Here is a 15,445-nt window from a genome sequence, read left to right as displayed (position 1 = left end):
TATTCAGTATTTATTTTAAAACTGCTATCTGGAGATTTTTAGGTTTTCTGCAAATCGGAGTTGGAAAAAGTATTTGTATTTACAGTTTTTATTCCCTCTGATAGTCTAAAAGTCACATCTTTGTGACCCTCCACCTGTTTTTTCCTGTCCTCCATTCTTCCTTTACACCAGGGTTGTCAAAGTCCAGTCCTCAAGGGCCGGTGTCCTGCAACGTTTAGATGTGCCTCTGCTGCACCACACCTGAATAGAATAATTAGGTCATTAGCAAGGCTTTGGAGAACTGATTTGCACAAGGAGGAGGTAATTAAGTCATTTCATTCCAGCGTTTTGTACCTGTGGCACATCTAAAAACTGCAGGACAGCGGCCCTCGAGGACTGGAGTTTGAGACCTGTGCTTTACACCTTTCCTTCTTTCATTTCTTCCTTTATTTATTTTCTTAATTTATTTTTTTCATCGTGACTTTATTTCCTGTCTCTTTTGTCCTTTGTTCTCTCTCTTTATTTATTCCTCTGCTGTTTTTCATTCCTTCTTTCATTTTTTTCTTTAACACTTCCATTCCAATTTCTTTCTACTTTTTTCTTGATTTCTTCCTCTCTAATGTCTTTTATTTCCCTGTGTTCTTGTTTTATTTCCTAGAAATATAAAAATGGCCCTTTTAAGTGTTTCTGCTGCAGTGATCCAAAGCATATGTCCAAATCAACACAGAAATATTTAACCAGAAACAAAGTCAACCTTGTCAGTCCATAGAAAACAAGAGTGAGGAAAGGAGATTAAAAGAAAAGATCGGATGATCTAAAAACATTGTGCAAAGACAAATAGTTGTGGGATTTTTTTTTTTACTTTACCAGATAAATGTACGCATATTAAAGGTCATAATTTTCTATTGTGGGAAATGATGTTACTGCAATAAAACATATTACATGTCTCCTCCTGTGCATGTCAAATACAAATAAATAAACAAGTAATCATAAAAATGTTTTGCTTTTCCTGACAGTACAAGTGTCAGAGCGCTCGTAAAAATTCCAGCGGTAACGAAGAATGTGAGGTGGGTCTGATTGTCTGGTGTGCACACATCCCACCTAAAGCTCATCTATTCTGAGTCTAACAGACGTCTTTGTCCTTAGGAGGGTTTGTGCAACGCTGATTTCAGCACCACGTTGACAGTGTTTGGACTCAAACCAAGATCAGGTAACAGAAAAGCGCTAAGCTCCTGCTGTGTTTAGCTTTTGCCTCAAATTTTCTTCTGTTTCTGTTTCTACTTCCCTTTCAACTCTGTTGGGTTTATAATTCAGGGTTTAGACACGTACTAGATGAGGAATGTCTCGTCATGCAAAAATAATAGCAGCTCATAGTTGGTTCAAGACTGTAGAAACCACAAACATCCGCGTACTTTATAAAAATTTTATGTGACAGACCAACACAAAGAAGAGCCTCATTGCGAGGTTGAAGGATTTTACAAATACAAATATTAAAAGTGTGGTGTGCACTTCTATTCAGGTATATTCCCATAACATTCCTAAATAAAATGATGTGCAACCTTTAAAAGCCATCAGCGCCGGCTGCTTTCGGTTTTGCAGGTTCTGTGACTGCTTGCCAAATTAATGACGCCTGTGTTTTCCTCTTCAGCTCTGTTGGAAGATTCGTGCCTTTATATTGCCTGCAAATATTCTAACGATTACAACAGCGATCCAAGTGAGAACAACCGTCCTTTGTAACCGAAGAAAAAACATTTTAGTCCCAAACTGCCTTGCAAAACAATGTGTTCCCCTTTCTCATGTTTTATCACCTTCTAGCCACAAAGTTCAAAGTATTTTATTGAAATTTTATTTGATAGACCAACAAAGTAATGCATAATTATGAAGTGAATTAAAACGGTTTTCAAAAGTTTGTACAAAAAGAAAATCTGAAAAGTTAGAGTTGCATTTGTGCATTTACCTCCATTCAGTGTATAAGAACTGTTCACAGTCCAGAGCTTCTCTTGAAAATTGGTGCTCCCATAATGTCCAGTCTGCCTGAACGTGAGCTATGTTGAAAAGAGAAATCTTCTGTCTTGAATATGCAAGTCTTAAAAAACAAACAAAAACATTTTGCACAAAGCAGATTTAAGTGGTTGAACTGAATTTTATTCATTGTCTGACACAGATGCAGACACTTTTCACATGTTGAAATTTGTGAAAACTGTCAGTTACTATTCATTTTGGTAAATTAATTAAAAAAAAAAAAACAATGAAATATATTGTAGTTTGTGGCTGTAACATGACATTTGAATTTATGGGGTATGGAGTTTGTAATAAATTATAGCCTGCAAGGATTAATGGGGAATGTAAAAGCAAACAGTTTTAGTTATCATCTGTAGAGATCAACGTTTGAACAATAAGTGCAGAGTGAAAGTGTTGAAGCACAGACTCACGATTGTTTCATTGGTACCTGCGTTTCTCTGGAAGTGGGAAGGGTTTTCTGTGGAATCGCTGCAGACTTTTTTTTTTTTTATTTTGCTCCGTCTCTCAATATCAAATTACAAATAATTCCTGTCTTTACTGTTTTAGTGAGTCATACAGTAATACCGGGGCATTAGCAAATATTTGTTCCTCTTATTTGTACAAGCAGATATGTTACCACAGAAAAGCTTCAAAAACTCTTAAATAAAAACACAAACCTCCAGAGACAGAACCTCTGGAGACAAACCACACACCAACAGAAGTGTTGGTGTGTGGTTTGTGTCCTGTGGTTTGCCACCAGTTCAATCCACAAGTTAATTCAGGAACAGCTATTGCATCTTTTAGTTTGTTTCTGCTGTGAAATTGTTTAAAGTCACAGATGTTGTTTTTGACATTCACCTAAATACCATGTACCTGAATCAAAGGTGGCAGTTCCTGTCTGTTCCAAAACAGACAGGAAGTATTTATTTTGGAGCTCATGAGCTCTTTAAACTGTCATCAGAGAACTCTAACCAATTAATGTGAGGTCCGGTTCTACTTCAGTTGTGAACTTCTCCATTACGGTCTGTTCCTCAGTATTGTGACTGTGCGTTTGGGAACGCGTAGCATTTGCTTACGACTCTCTGATGATGTTTGCAGCGACACTCAGGAATTGAGAACCTAGAGGTTCTAATGAACCCAGATATTTCATTTTGTCTTATTACTGGCCAAAACATAATGAAAAAAAATAATTCAGATCAGCTGATTATTTTGCTACACATATAAATATATCTATGTTCTGGCACTTCGTTTCTTTTAAACGTGAAACTTTTTGTATTCAGGTAATGCAGTCAGAAGATGTAAACCAATATGCACGAGTGAACTTTATTTAAAAAGAAAATCCAAGCAAAGGAAACTGCAGATGTAGACACTGCAGCTCTGACAGAAATAATAAACTCATTTATTTATTTATTTTTCTCCCCTCCAGGGCTCTTTTGTGGGCTCTAGTGTCCCTTATATGAAAGTAGGCTGACAGGAAAGGGGGAAGGCAAGGGGGGGAAGCCATGCGGCAAATATTGCCGGGTCCGGGAGTCGAACCTGCGACGGCTGCGTCGAGGACTCAAGGCCTCCAAATAAGGGTCACGCTAACCGCTATGCCACCACGGCACGCCCTATTGGAGTATTTAATAATTGCATGCGTGGATGAATTGTGGCATATCTAAATAAGCAAAAAGATACCACTTCCAAAGAAGCTGTGATTCTGCCCTGACTCATAAAATCACCCCTAGTAGACATGATTTCACTGCTCATCCATATAAAGTTAGCAGTGAGACGGTTTCTTCTTCTTCATGTTTTAAGAAAGTCTGAGAAAAAAATATTTCTTGAGTGGAAAAACCAGATCATTTCACAGGTTCTAATGGGAACAGAACTGTGAGTAAACTGGATGATGGTTTCAAAGAGCTTGTTTTTGAAGGGCTAATTTCTCTGACAGGACCCACACTTGACTCATGTACTGCGGGACTATGGGAGTTTCCAGTCCCTAATCATATCTAGCGTGTTGCACTTCAGTGGCAACACGCTGAAGTGCGTGACTTTCACATGCCACTGTGAGATGTAGGTAGGAATGAGCCATGTGCCTGCTCCCCTCCATCGCCTTCATGTACAGACAAGGTTCGTGTCTGGAGTATTTCCCTTGTCTTTCCCTTTTGATGGACCATTTAGGGAAATGATATGACGAGATTTATAGGTCCCATAATAGTGGACCCTCCCATGGTTGAGACAGAGATGGACAAGTTAGAACAAACTGTTCCTGACTTGATTCCTGTCTGTGTGGTGACAGGATCTCATGCATCTGAAAAATCCTCCAATGTTGACCTGTCTGAGTCTCTGCTTACTCCTGTTCTAGCTGGAGATAAAATATCTGTTAGCTCTGAGTGAGACGTGTGGAAAAAGCAAAGAAGAGAAGGGTGAGCACGTCTGTTGTGACCCCTGGTTTCAGTTCTGCCAAGCTTGTTTTGGGACACATAGTGCATGAACTCCTTAAAGTGTTGAATAAGATCCAATCATGTTGGTGTTTCTGACTTGGCTTCCATGTTGCAGAGAGCTACTTTACTAGGATGGCAGGATTTTTTACTATACAATATATTATTATTAACTTTTCCAGTCTCTTTATCTTTAAAAAAAGTGTCAGATACAGACCATGTCAGCTCTTTAACTAAAACTTATTTCAGAGAAGGCATTTGTTTGGTGATTTTACTCTAGTAAATGTGTTAATCTGCTTCTCTGATTTAAGGTTGCATGGGAAAGAAACACACATAACTGCTTCTGAACTGCTTCTTAAAGAAATATTTAGTATCTGATCGCAATCTGAGGTTGTCAATCACACTTGTGCATTAGAGAAATTGTAACCAAAAGTCCCAAGTTCTTGTTTTCTTTCAGTCAATAACTATGCGGATGTTTGAAGCACAAGATGTCCAGATGTTGCAGTTTTGATTGGAGTTGATAAAACATCAATTTAAGCAAGGATATAAGTGAAAGGAATTTTCTCTTAACCTTGTTACATCTGCTTTGTATATAATGTAAAAGGCATTAGAAATATACTGATCTATTTTGCAGATGTGTGTGAAAATCTGTTTACTTTTATCACACTGAGAGGAAGTCGATTCCAGATGTTCTGCATCTGACCTGCGTGTTGCTCAATCACTGCAGTTTTCTAGGAACTTTTACAAAAACATTTGATCCTTGGACCTTGAGACATTTCACTGTGTATCATCTTGAACTCGGAGCAGTGCTCTTTGTTTTTCATTTCAGCCTTCACTCGTGGGACCCGGCAGGACATCAGCTCGACGGACCCCAGCTTCACCATGAGGAGGAAGATGGAGCATTTGAGAGAGGAAATTGAGCAGATTGGCCTTTTACGGCAGGTCAGACGCTTCCCAGCCTGTTTATGTTTTTCTAGTTCTCACCAGTTGATGAGTCATACGAAGAGTACGGTCTGCCAGATCCTGTTTGTGTTGCAACGTCTAGAGTTTCTAAAGAGTAAACCAAGGTTACTCTGGCTTTTATTAATTGAACTGGAGAAAATGTACACTCAAACAGGATTTAATAGAGTTTATATAACTCTGTGGGAAAATTGAATGTGAATATGGTCAGCGGTGCACTAGTTTAGAGAGATGACCAAGAGAAATGTAAGTAAGCCATTAAATACCTTTCAATAGTATTAAATAACAACTTAGGATTTTTTATTGTTTGGAGCAAAGTCTGAAGAACTAAGAGTTTTAATTTTGTTAAAGGAAATGGAAAACCTCTTCCAAATACCAAATATGGGCATAGGAAACTGGCTGACTTCCACTAAAGTGCATTCTTACCACAGAACCTCTTCAGACACCCAGTCTGGTCATTCATCCACGGTGAGATTTGGATGAGCGAGCTTCCTTGGTTTTAATGGGAAGAGCTCCAGACCATGTTAGTAAGAAAGAATTAGTCAGAAAAAAAAATCTACATTAGTTACTCTGTATAGAGAAAATCAAAGCCTATAAAAGCCTGACAAAAGCATCCACCCAAGCCTGGTTTGAACATGCTGACTATTGTGCGTCATTCGTATGTCGCAATAATTGCAGACATCAATCTGTGGCTTGTGAGTTTATCCAGTCTTTTTTTGTTTTTAATGTGTGATCAAGTTGTTTCTATAATGCACAAATCATCAATACTGTGTAGGAAACTCTAAATGTGACAGAAAATGTTCATGTTACAGAAAAATCTGCTTTCTGATGTAACCTTTAAACCAGGGGTCTCAAACTCCAGTCCTCGAGGGCCGCAGTCCTGCAACTTTTAGATGTGCCTCTGCTGCACCACACCTGAATAGAAAAATTAGGTCATTAAGGCTCTGGAGAACTGATCTACACAAGGAGGAGGTCATTAAGCCATTTCATTCCAGTGTTTTGTACCTGTGGCACATCTAAAAACTGTAGGACTGCGACCCTCGAGGACCGGAGTTTGAGACCCCTGCTTAAACCTTCTCCTCACCTCTAAAGGTCACAAAATATATATTTTATTATGAGATGGTGACGCTTTCTGACATAAGTACTCCAGACACTTCTAGAAATAGTTGAAGATAGTCCAGAAGAGTTTAATACACCTATGTTTTTAGACATGTTCAAAATAATCCCAGAGGCGAACCAGCGGACAACCTGAGACGCTGAACCGTTGCATCTCTGTCGTATTTAAGAAGCACATATAGTGACTTCTGCAAGATGAATTGGAGGAGGTATTTCTGACTGCAGCTACTGGACAACTGAAGCAGGTGGAAGCAGTTGGTTGTACACCTGACATGCCAGAGGTAAAAACAAGGAATCCAAAAGAGATTACTTGAGCTGAACCCCCTCTGTTTTTGAAGAGAGAAATTGTCCTGGACTCCCGTGAGACTCCCATGCGCTCAGGCATACTTCGCTCCGCTCACTTTTCTCTTTTTCAACATTTGACATTTTCGTGTTATCTTTAATGTGTGCAGAACATTGAGTCCCGACTGAAGGTCCTCCTCCCAGATGATGTTGGTGCGGCGTTGATGGATGGAGTGGTCCTCTGCCATCTAGCCAATCACATTTGTCCCCGATCCGTTGCCAGCATTCACGTGCCGTCACCTGCAGTAGTAAGTATATTGACTGTAAGATAAGATTCAAATGTGTTATTTAATCTAAACTGTTTCACAGACCTTTTAATGCTTAAACGCTGAGTTTAACAAACTAACATGATTAATGTTGTGGCTTCCAGCCAAAGCTAAGCATGGCAAAATGCCGCAGGAATGTTGAAAACTTCCTGGAAGCGTGCAAGAAGCTTGGAGTTTCACAGGTAACACATTTTTTACTTTCAATGTTTTCACTCTGTATTTGTTTAGTTATTTAGGATTTATGGCTGCTAAGTGTTATCAGTCATTGACCATAGAAGATAAATGACAAAATTATGAAGCTGCCTAACAGAGGCCTACGAGTTCTTTCATGCACTTGTCGTTCAAGCTTCCTGCAGCTGAGACTCTGACTGATGTTTTTCCCCCAAAGTGCATTTTATCATTTAGGAAAATCTGTCTGACAAATATGCCTCCATCAAGTGAATGTTGCTGCGAAGTGACGTCAGTCGTTTTGCCAGTAGTGTTGATGAATGATCTCTCTGTTAATTCAGGACAAATTGTGTCTGCCGCATCACATCTTAGAGGAGCGAGGTCTGGTAAAGGTCGGCGTGACCGTCCAAGCTCTGCTGGACCTGCCCACGTCAAAGTCCACTCACTTGTCCTCCGTTTGACCCGGAGAGTAAATGCTGCTTATATCCCGCAGAGATCAGCCCATCTCCACACTGCCAGGGACTTAGGACCCCTGTTTCTGGGGCGAGGACTCTGTGACTTGTGGCTGTGTGACGGTCTGCTTCTGCCTGACTGAAATAGGAGACGGGATTACGCAAAATTTCTCCTTAAATGAAGTCGGTCGTCAACCGGCTCCAGGCCAACACATTATCACATGTTTCTTGTTTCCTGCTTCTGGGCTGAGAGTGGATTTGTAACGTGACGGCAAGAATCCTCAGCTGCACTGTTAACCTGGTTGCAATGGGTTAATGAGAAGACCTTTACCTCCCTCTCAGCTGTTACCACGAACTCTGCAAGTGCCACTACAGATTGGACATCCACGCTGTTATAGCACAGTGTGGCAAAGAAATAACAGACATAACTCACTGTTTCACTTAAGAAGACATTTAGATTTTTTTTTTTAACAAAATGTTTCATTGGTTTCCTTAGTTTTTTAGTCTATTTTTTTTGCCATATTCTTACGTCTTAAACCCTGAGTCAGGAAAAAAGCTGCCATGAACTTTGGACTCTGTTTTTCTTTCTGAGATCAAGCTGAAGGTCCAGTAGGATTTGGTGCTGTTCTGTAGAAAACCAACAGCAAATGCTGAAGTTCTGATTCATGTCAGCATCTTTAAATGGCTGCAAAAGCTAAGTGCTAAGTGTATCCATACACCTTTTTTCCACGATTTGTCCTCAACAAACTTCTTTGTATTTTATTGGGTATTTATGAGATGGACCAAAACGCACCATAATTTTGAGTTGGACAGAAACTACTAAATTGTTTTTAAAATGTTTGACCAAAAAAAAACCAACTTATCTTAATGTAGCAATGATTAGGAAATGTATTTATTTTTTGCTGTATCTCTATTGATCCTTACCAGCTTTCTGTGCTTTCACTGAGGTAGTTTGCTCAGGGTTGTGTGCAGACATAACTTTAAAACTTTTTATATATTTTTTAGAACCTAACCCTGCTTTTTAACCTCTCCACCTCTCCACTGACCTGTCTGCTGTGCTCCCATGATGCTGCTCGGTCTCTGATGTTCTCCAACAAACCCATGAGGTTTCTAAATTTAAATTAAACCCATATGGACTCTATCCACTGGATTTTGCTTAGTACTACCATGATTAAATACAACATGAACTCTGAAGTTTTCTTTTTACTAAAAATGAAAAAGCCAGATTTTTTTCCTTTTTTTCCCCCCCATCACATAAAATCTCAATAAAATACGTTGAAGTTTGTGATTGTAATGTGATAAAATGTGAAAAGGGTTCACTGTAATTTGCTTGCAGGGGAGTTGACATTTTTGATCACTGTGATTATGCATGCATGGTCTTTGCCAAGGCATTCTAATGTACGTGCAAGTTCATGTGTTCCTCACTGTTTAAGTATCTGATTGCCTGCTATGATTTGCACACAAATCAGTTTGGAGTCGGGTTTTTTTTTTTTTAATATTGTTTTTCTGACCTCAATTGAAAAATGTTACCAATGTTAATGTTGTTGCTGCTCAGAGATCCTCCTGCAAACCTCCCGCTCTGAAACCGTGCACAGCAGGGCAGCTTGCTGTACGCGGTTTCAGATCTACTTCAGTGAAATGTATTTGGTGTAATTATTTAATCCTTTTACTTATACATGACATCGTAACCTCTCCAAGTTGCTCAGGTGCAGCAGAATATTTGTTTTTGATCAAACGTTACGATACGCTGCTAGCAGACACACTGATTCCTGTGATTGGTTGTTGCTTGAACTCTTCCAGCGGTTTGAGGTTCAACTCACCTGCAGCTTGAGAAACGTGCCTGACAAATCAAAAGGGAAGAATAGCTTTTGATCGTAGCAACACCTCGAAACATGAAAATAGCAAATATGCAAATATGGCAAATGCATATAGCCACTACACGAGCCTGAACAAAGCATCTATAGATTAAAAAATGAAATAGACTTAAAAAATTACGGATGCAGGCTTTTAGTAGTTACACCAGGATGTCAAAACTTTACAGCCACAGTTTCCTGTCATCTCAGAAAAGCAAAGCAAAATATCACTTACTGGTTGCCACATCAAACAAATGAGCATAAATTCAAAAGTCTTTTCTTTTTTCTCAACATGTTTGATTGAACAGAACCCTTCTTTCACATTAGGAGTTGCATGCCTTTGCAGAAACATGTTTTAACTACATGATAGCATTCCCTCAGGCACAAGTGGTGCAGTGTTGTTTGGAAGTAATTGGTGGGATGTAACACAAATAAAAGGAATTACCTTGGAAAATGAGGTCATCTAGAGGGAGAGGTTAGATTAAATTACTGCCAAATTAAATGCCAAATTAAATTACAATTGAGAATGCTGGAAAGCTGAGAAAAAGACTGTGGTAAGTATAACATCTTCCATTGGTAAATGTGTGAAAACCCCAGAAATGTTTTAAATAATACAACACTGCATTTAAGTGCATTGACTCAGTGAGGTGGGAAGAAAAAATGGTGATTGTTTTAAAAGAAATTATCACCACAATTATAGGGACCAACATAATTTCTAGAAACAGAGAAAATTAAAGCATTTATTATTGTAAATGCTTAAGTTTGTTCACGGTGCACACGAATTGATCACTTTGAGTCGTTTTCACAAATGGAAAATCCATTCCAATAAGCCAGATTTGTTTTAATTTATATAAAGGGCAGGAAATGATAATAATAATAATAATAAAGTAGCTGTTCCTCAGTATTTTCCTATTTCCACAGTCAACTGGTCGCTCTAGTTTCAAATTAAGACTAAAAGGGACAGAATAAATTTGAAAATGGTTTCCCGGTAAATTGTAGGAATGCCTTTATGAGGCACTGTGTACATCTTTACCTGTGGGCAGATCTGCATGTACGCTTTGGACACTTTTATAATCTGTCAGATTATTTTGGACCAGGGCAGCGTAATGAGAACAAAGTGTCGTACACAGATGAAAGTCGTCCTGGTCAAATACTGATTTCTGAAACCGAACACTTTATGATCTGCAGAAACTGTGATATTCTCCGGTGCCACATTGATTTTCACCTTCAGCATCACCTGATTTGCTAATTCCATCAAATGTTTGCAACTAAAACCACACAAAAAAATGTTAGAAAGCGAAGAGCTGCTTTGATATCGAGTGAAGATGTAGCAAATCAGTTTTCTAAATCTCTAATGTAGAATAGCTTCAGTTCCTGAAAACATCCAAGGATGTCAGGATGGTGTTCCAGTATTCACCATCACAGCATCAAAAACCTGGAATATTGTGCCTTAATTGAGGGGTACTTATTATTTATTGCTTTATTTATATTTTTTGTCAGTTAAAATGTACTTTTGTTGTTTTTCCTCTTAATATCTGCATAATACTCAGAACTATTCAGGAGGGGCTTTGGATCTGAACACAGTTCACACTACAGCTTACACTCTGCAAAGATACACAACCTTCTGTTACGCATCGTTTTCACTCAAATCAGAGTAAAATGTTTCCGTTTCACATCAATTAGGATTACCAAAAATAATTCTGTTTCCTAATTATGCAAGTAACGAAAGAGATATTTTAAATGTAGTTTATATGCATATTTTTTTTACCATTTTGATTGATTTAGCTCCGAGCTGTTTAACTTGTTTCAAACATTTTGGGTATCCTTCGACTTGGTTCTGCCAGTGGGTTCAGCTGACTTTCTCCCACAGACCTTTTAACTTTGAGATTTGTGAGACGCACCACACAGCCTTAGCTTTGTTGTGCTTAATCGACCTTGAAGCTAATTTGGTTACATTCCTATGATAGTTTTCCAGCTTCATGTTTTTGGCTGATGTCTTGAGAGATTGTTTTAACATTTCCATATGAAGTTCTTTCCTTATGATTCCATTTATCTTGTGAAGTGCACCAGTCCCTCCTGCAGCAAATAAATGCTGCTTCCTCTTTACTTCACAGTTGGGATGGTAATGTCAGGATTGCAAGCGTCTACATTTTTCCAAATGGTAACAAAGATTATTATGGCCAAACACTTCAGTGTTTTGTTTTTTTTTGCATTTGCAGAAAATGTTTTATTTTGCTTTTGTAGTAATAACTTCTTCTTTCCTCGCTGAGTGGCCAGAACTCATTTCTCTGTGAATAATGACACATTTATCAGCATCAGTCAACATCTTAACAAGGACTTTTGTTCTGGGGTGCACGGTTCTCTTACAGACATTTTTGCCTGATTCGAAATCCGTTATGACGCCATGTTGGCTTCCCAAACTGTTTAAAGGTGTACAAATCTTGACATATAAACTCCTGAAATTGATGAGAGTAAGAAAAACATTCTCCAAAAACCATTTCTCTCTTATCATTCTCACATTTAGCAAACAAAACTCATTTTGGTCATCCTAACATAATTAAGACTGATGTGAGACAGTACGAAAAATGTGTTGTGTGTATACATTGCATGCAATGTTTGTTTTTTTTTTTTTTTTACTTTTGATTTAGATGCCAGTCATATTTGCCCTCTCTCAGACAGTTTTGGGGTGTTATTAGTTCCACACATTTGTGTGTTTTACCGTGTCTTAACAATTTGTAAAATAGTAACAGTCAGCGAACAAGCAAACACAAAAATAGTGAGGAGAAAAAAGTGATTCATTATGGCTTGAAGTGTTGTGATGTTTGTAGAATTTTCCGTCATAAATGTCTGGTAAAAAACCCCCCAAAAAACAAACAAAATGCAAAATTATGCTTTGCTACAGCTCTTCTTATCATCACACAGCAGGTTCGTGTGCATGGCAAGTCCTTTTCTTTTAACTGGAGCTGTATTTATACAAAACAATGCAAAGCATCCTGCTTATCATACATATGGAGACCACAGAATCTCCTTCACTTTACCAGAAAATCTGTAACAATCTTAAAAGTTGCTGCCCTTTTCTATGCTATGGTTGTGTGAAGTCAACACTGTCTTTTGCACAGTTTGAGTAATTCCTCCCACTGACTAGTGAAGTTTTTGTATTCATCCGTGCGTGTCATCATTGAACTAATGTATCAATTGATAAGAATATAAACTGTAATATTTCATAACTTTGCGTCAAAGTCTCAGCTCCCAAAAGGTTTAATCGCCTGTCAGACGCAATGTAGTGTAATTATTCTGATATTTCTGCACAGACAAAAAGAGATAAGTGTATGAGCTGCTTTGAAGTGCAATTACCTGAAGAACCTTCACTTCCATGATGTTTGAGTCCAGAACTGGGGCAGAACTTAGGTCTGCGTTTGTGCTTTTCTTTTTCTGTAAAAGATGACTCATTGTGTTTGAGAGTGTTTGTTTATGTTTCTCTGTAAAGCACATAAGGAGGTGTGGCACAACACTAAGGTGTTTCAATAGGAGTACTTGTGCTCCTCTTGCTTTTTCTTTGTAGTCATGAATCGTCACTTGCTGGTACATGCATTTTGATCCATCTAATACAAAATGTTTTGTGGCACAGATTTCAAATTCTAGAGTCTTGCTTAGTATAGTTTAGCTCAGTTTCTCTCTGATGGTGTCTTGCAAACTTTGTTACGTTTTAAGCAGATTTTTTGTGATTATGTTTGGCTTTCACTTCACATAATTGTGAAGTGGAAGCCAAAAGTAAGCACTGTTTTCAAAATTTCTTAAAAATAAAACTCTGAGTCAGTACTTTCCTGAACCCACTTTTTCTGCGATTACACCTGCAAGTTTTTTGCGACCAAAGGAGCTGAATGTAAATGGACTCTGCACTTTGTAGGATATTTATTAAAAAAAAAAAACATTGGACAGCATGTATTAATTTCCTTCCATCTCATAATTAGTTGCTACATTGTGTTGGTGCATCACATAAAATCCAATTTAACTCAAAGTGAAACGATGATATTTGAATTCTTTCTTGCGTTGTTGAGCCTAAACAGGTGAAACGAAGCTTTTTTCTCACAGTAGCATTTATTACTGGGGTGTGGAAACAGTAACGAATGGATTGTCGTCACCTTATCGTATTATTGGAAATAAAAAACAAAGTCATTTGTTTTTTTTATTTCCTCTTGGCAGAGGACCACGAGGGACAGCAAAATTTTCCGCACAAGAAAATTTTGCTTGTGCAGAAAATCTTCATCACTTTTTCAAATGTCTGAGAACGAGACATGCTGGGGACTTCCACTGATGCTTACCCAACCTTCTTCCAGTCGCTCTCCAAAATCACAAACACGTTGTTCATGCATTCCTGTCTGTAGGGGTAAACATGCCTTCCGTAATGATCGCCTTAATCGTATGAAAAACTGCTGTTCATCTGTGGGTTTGATTGCATGTTGCCAGGCTACCTGTGCAAGTGTAGGTTCATAATAAGACTTGTTGAAAGGAGACATGCATACTCTGGAATGTTTTCGCAGCCATAAAGATGGCTAGTTTTGCGCAGACAGTAAAAGAAAAACAAACAACAATGATAAATGTGGTTTCCAAACTCCAGACAAAATTAACATGACCTGCACTTTGTTAGAAAGAACAGAGCGTATTCCAAAAGGTCAATTGTTTCCTTGTTTTTTTGTTGTTGTTTTTTTTTTGCATGTACTGACAAGTACTAACCAGTTTTGGAAACAATGGGACACTAAGACAAAACCCTGAAATTTCAGACGTCAAGGAAGTAGCTTTACTCACAACAAGGACTCATTATTTTGCACTTCTTTGGAAAACACATCTTTAAATCATGGCCAGCAGTGACTGGATAAATGTAATGACTGATAAATCTCTACTTTGATTTCTTCACACATAAGGTTTTGTTTTTAGATGCATGCAATACGTGATGGAACGTGGAAAAAAACATCTATTTAATCTGTGCTAACACAAACTTTGAAGTAACGGCAAATTAAAAAATGTGTGACATTGGGCTTTTTGTTGTAAATCAGCGTCTTTTAAGGCTCTGGCTCGGATTCTGTAGGCAGAAAAATGAATCCTGCTCTAAAGAAAGGCTGCGGTAACAAAATATGACAACTTCTCAAAGTTCAAAGCAACTTTTATCACATCACTTCACATTTTGTACTAATTTCTGAATTTCCTGAGGTTTGGGTTCAGGTTTAGGCTTTCTTTCCAGCAGCTACCGCAGAACAAGCTTTGTTGTTCGTGAGTTTGGTGCTAATCTATTAATAAGTGATAATTCTATGCATTGAGTTCATCTTTGTCAGCTTAATTAACTTTTTTTTTTCATTTTGTGATTTAACAGATCCATAAGTGACAGAGTGAGTCATGTCTGAATATTACACTGCCAAGACAAGTCAAACTTCATGTACAAAAACTTTTTTTCTATTAAAAATCTGATGCATGCAAGACAACTGAATGACTAACAATGAACCTCTGTAAATATAATCTGTATAAAAATCCAAGGATTTCTTAAAACAGTTCATGTTGATGTACAAATAAATCAAACTCTTTGCAACCTTAGGTTGTGGGTGTTTTTATTACACACAGCACTGTGTGTGGGTTATAAAACAACTTTGAAAAACCATCATAAAAATCTAGTTAGTGATTTATGAAGGGAGTCATGTCAGAGCTGACAGAAAAATTTGTGGAGCTAATTACAGGCGGCTACTGGAAGAAAAATGGTTTGAAACCGCAAAAGGCTTGTATAAGAATGGTCCAGTCAAAGTCCAGGCTTAAATTAAATCGAGAATAACACTTGATTGTTGCTCTCTAGCCAAGCTAACTGAGCCTATGCTATTTTATTAAGAATCATTGGAGCAGCC

The 15,445-nt window shown here is 38.1% G+C and overlaps 1 protein-coding gene across 2 annotated transcripts in view; it reads left to right on the top strand.

The window, feature by feature from the left end:
* Nucleotides 1-15,138, top strand: part of lrch2 (leucine-rich repeats and calponin homology (CH) domain containing 2) — a 36,989-nt gene extending 21,851 nt beyond the window's left edge. Inside the window, exons 16-22 of one of the 2 annotated variants that reach the window (XR_003597272.1) lie at nt 996-1,046; nt 1,126-1,189; nt 5,230-5,342; nt 6,929-7,066; nt 7,189-7,266; nt 7,594-8,402; nt 10,640-10,651. Coding sequence is in view for 1 of the 2 variants with exons in the window: in XM_028031376.1 (XP_027887177.1) it covers nt 996-1,046; nt 1,126-1,189; nt 5,230-5,342; nt 6,929-7,066; nt 7,189-7,266; nt 7,594-7,713 (564 nt within the window). In the remaining variant the exon portion in view is untranslated. Of the gene's footprint in view, nt 1-995; nt 1,047-1,125; nt 1,190-5,229; nt 5,343-6,928; nt 7,067-7,188; nt 7,267-7,593 lie in introns of both variants that reach the window. The other variant, XM_028031376.1, reaches the window with a different exon arrangement.
* The last annotated feature ends 307 nt before the right edge of the window (nt 15,139-15,445 follow it).

Source organism: Xiphophorus couchianus, chromosome 11 (assembly GCF_001444195.1).
Source record: "Xiphophorus couchianus chromosome 11, X_couchianus-1.0, whole genome shotgun sequence".
Lineage (NCBI taxonomy): Eukaryota > Metazoa > Chordata > Actinopteri > Cyprinodontiformes > Poeciliidae > Xiphophorus > Xiphophorus couchianus.
Note: the sequence above shows the minus strand (reverse complement) of the source record. Positions and strands in the feature narration are given on the sequence as shown.